Raw genomic sequence first — 2,749 nt, 5'->3', positions numbered from 1 at the left:
TATTTTCTCAATAAATTCTCTCTTGATTGATATCAATCAATTTCTATAGACACTCACATGATCGTTTTGTAGTGTTTGACTTAAAAAATACACCAAAAAAAACTAGAGAAAATTAACATGACCTCCCCCAATCAGCTATTAAGATATATATATATATATATATATATATATATACGGGAAGAATTATATGCATGTGAAGGGATGTAAACAGGAAGGATACGCGAAATTGAGGGTATCCAAATGCGAATCCGATTATATATAAAATTTTTGAATCCGTCCCAAATCCATTTAGTATTTTAATTTTAATAGCCGTATCCATTCCAAATCCATTTAACAATACCATCATAATAACAGAATCCGACCAAACCCGATTTTTTTAAATTCAATTCAATGATAAAAAATTTAAAAATTTAGATATTATAACTCAAATAATAAACATGAATTAGAAAATTTAAATATACTAAAATAAAATAAAAACCAAAAGCAGAATTTATTCAATATCAAAGCAGTGAACTGTTCTAGGAGAAGAGAAAATAACGCATAACAGCACATCACAAATACATCAGATTAAATATCACCGACTACCAAGAGTCCTTAAAAAGTCTATTCATAACTGCAAGTAATCAAATAGCAAATCTGAACAGAGTTCCAGTCAAAGGAGATGTCGCCGATACCGATTGAAAAGAGACAAGGGCAGTCGGAAGAGAGAAGGAGATGTCACCGATGCCAACCGAGGAGAGAGAAGAGTTGTCTCCGACTAAGAAGTGAGAGATGTCGCCACTGGAGAGAAAAGATTTATCGTCGACTGGGGAGAGAAATGAGACGTCGTCGATACCGACTAGGCTGCCGGCACTCATCAGTGAAGTGGGGGAGAGAGGCGTTAGACTGGAAAGTGGAACTGTGGGAGATGTCACCGACTGAGAGAGAAGGAGATATCGCTCTCTGTAGAGAGAGAATATTTATCGTCGTTGGGGAGAGAAAGGAGACGTCGCCGGTGCCGATTTGGCTGCCGGCAGTCGTCAGTGAAGTGGGGAGAGAGGGCATGGAAGCGGGGAGAGAGGCGCAGAGAGAGAGAGAGCAATATGGTAAAATGAAAAATGAAATGAGAAATTAGGGTTAGTTTTGTTAGTATAGCTAATCGGATTCGGGTAACGGGTATTCGATCACCTAATTCCGAACCCTACCCGAATCCGAAACGGATAAAATTTTTCATGAGCTTCGCTGTTAAGCTAGACAAGACAACAGGGCACCCAACTAACTATCAAAGAGTTGGTTGGAGTTCTACAGCATGGAGTTTCTGCAATGACAAAATAGTAAAAAATTTTGGAGTTGTAGTCTATATTTGTTCAAAAAATATTTTTAATATTTTTTTTTACATTTTAGAATAATTTAAAATTTTATTAATACTAATTATTATAAAATGGCTGTAACTTACAATTTCTGAAACTCTTTGCACAATCAAATTGTTTTCACACATAAAAATTAATTTCCTTTAAAAAAAAAAAAGAATAAGGCCCTACAATTTAAACGTAGGGACTTTTAATAGAGATTGAAAGTTAGACCATCTCACATTTGGCCAGATAATGTTAATTTCTATCAGGTGAGAAACAGTTAGGAAAAAAAATGGTGAGATAGTAAAATAATTCATCACTTCCATCATAAGAAGAAGAAAATAAATAAATAAATAAAATGTGAAAAATGTACAGAAGAAAAAGTGGGGGTCATGGCCCTGCTGGAGCAAGACTAAGATGCAAGTCCAAGCCCAGTGCTTCATCAAAAGTGGGCCCGCCGTCCCCTTTCGAGAACCTACTCAATGACGCTGAGCCGTTAAGCTCATCTACACGCCCAGTATGGGCTCGATTTAGCACTGGTTGCAGCCCAGTTGATTTACTCATATCCCCTACACCGCCACTATACGGCAATCCACCAACCACCCTCCCACCACCGTATCCACTCCCACCACCACCACCACCGCCTCCTCCTCCACTGGGAAACACGCATCCATGCGAGACGTGGAAAGGTGCTGCAGGCCTTGGCAAGTAAATCCACGAAGGCGCTGCCGCCGGGACCACAACTTGACCAGGCGGAGCCAAGAGATGAGGTGGGGGGGCAAAAGCGGAGATCATGGGGTTTCTACCGAAGGAAACAGCAGCTGCAGCTGCGTTTCGGGTTGCTTGCATTTGGGCTCGCTTGAGTTGCTGTCTTTCCTTCTTATGTGCGTTCTGATGACCACCAAGTGCTTGTGAATTGGCGAATTCTCTACAGCAGTAGTGGCACTCGTATTTTCTACTGTCACCACCACCACCACCAGCAGCTTCTGCGTCTTGGGAAGTAGAAGAAGAAGTAGTTTTAATGGAGTCAGCTATAAGTTCTTCATCTTCAGAGACGCTGAAGCCAAAGAGTTTTAAGCGTGTGGTAGTAGAACTTGGTTTTGTTTGATAATCTAACTCTTCCATCTTCAGAAAGACGAAAAGAACTGACAAAAACAGAGGTATCTCAGACAGAGAAAGAGATGAGGATGCAAGAGGAGATGTTGCATGAGTGGGGTATATATATACAAATCTCCAAAAGAAAAGTCTCAAAAAAAATTGGACACAGTAAAGAGAGAGAGAGAGATGGTTGCGGACATCCCAAGGAGAAAGAAAGTGTGTGAAGGTATTTGGGAACACGACCCAAGAACACTCAGGGACCCAAAGGATTTGCAATTGCCTCTCCATTCTCTCTTTTCAACACACAGTGTTATCCTCTA

The 2,749-nt window shown here is 40.1% G+C and overlaps 1 protein-coding gene across 1 annotated transcript; it reads right to left on the bottom strand.

Annotated features, from left to right (window-relative positions):
• Window positions 1–1,659: 1,659 nt before the first annotated feature.
• LOC110617092 (zinc finger protein GIS3) lies at window positions 1,660–2,749 on the bottom strand. The gene has a single exon (XM_021759698.2). The coding sequence runs from the start codon at window positions 2,715–2,717 to the stop codon at window positions 1,722–1,724; it is 996 nt and encodes a 331-aa protein (XP_021615390.1). The 5' UTR covers window positions 2,718–2,749; the 3' UTR covers window positions 1,660–1,721.

This window comes from Manihot esculenta, chromosome 6, assembly GCF_001659605.2.
Source record: "Manihot esculenta cultivar AM560-2 chromosome 6, M.esculenta_v8, whole genome shotgun sequence".
Classification (NCBI taxonomy): domain Eukaryota; kingdom Viridiplantae; phylum Streptophyta; class Magnoliopsida; order Malpighiales; family Euphorbiaceae; genus Manihot; species Manihot esculenta.
Note: the sequence above shows the minus strand (reverse complement) of the source record. Positions and strands in the feature narration are given on the sequence as shown.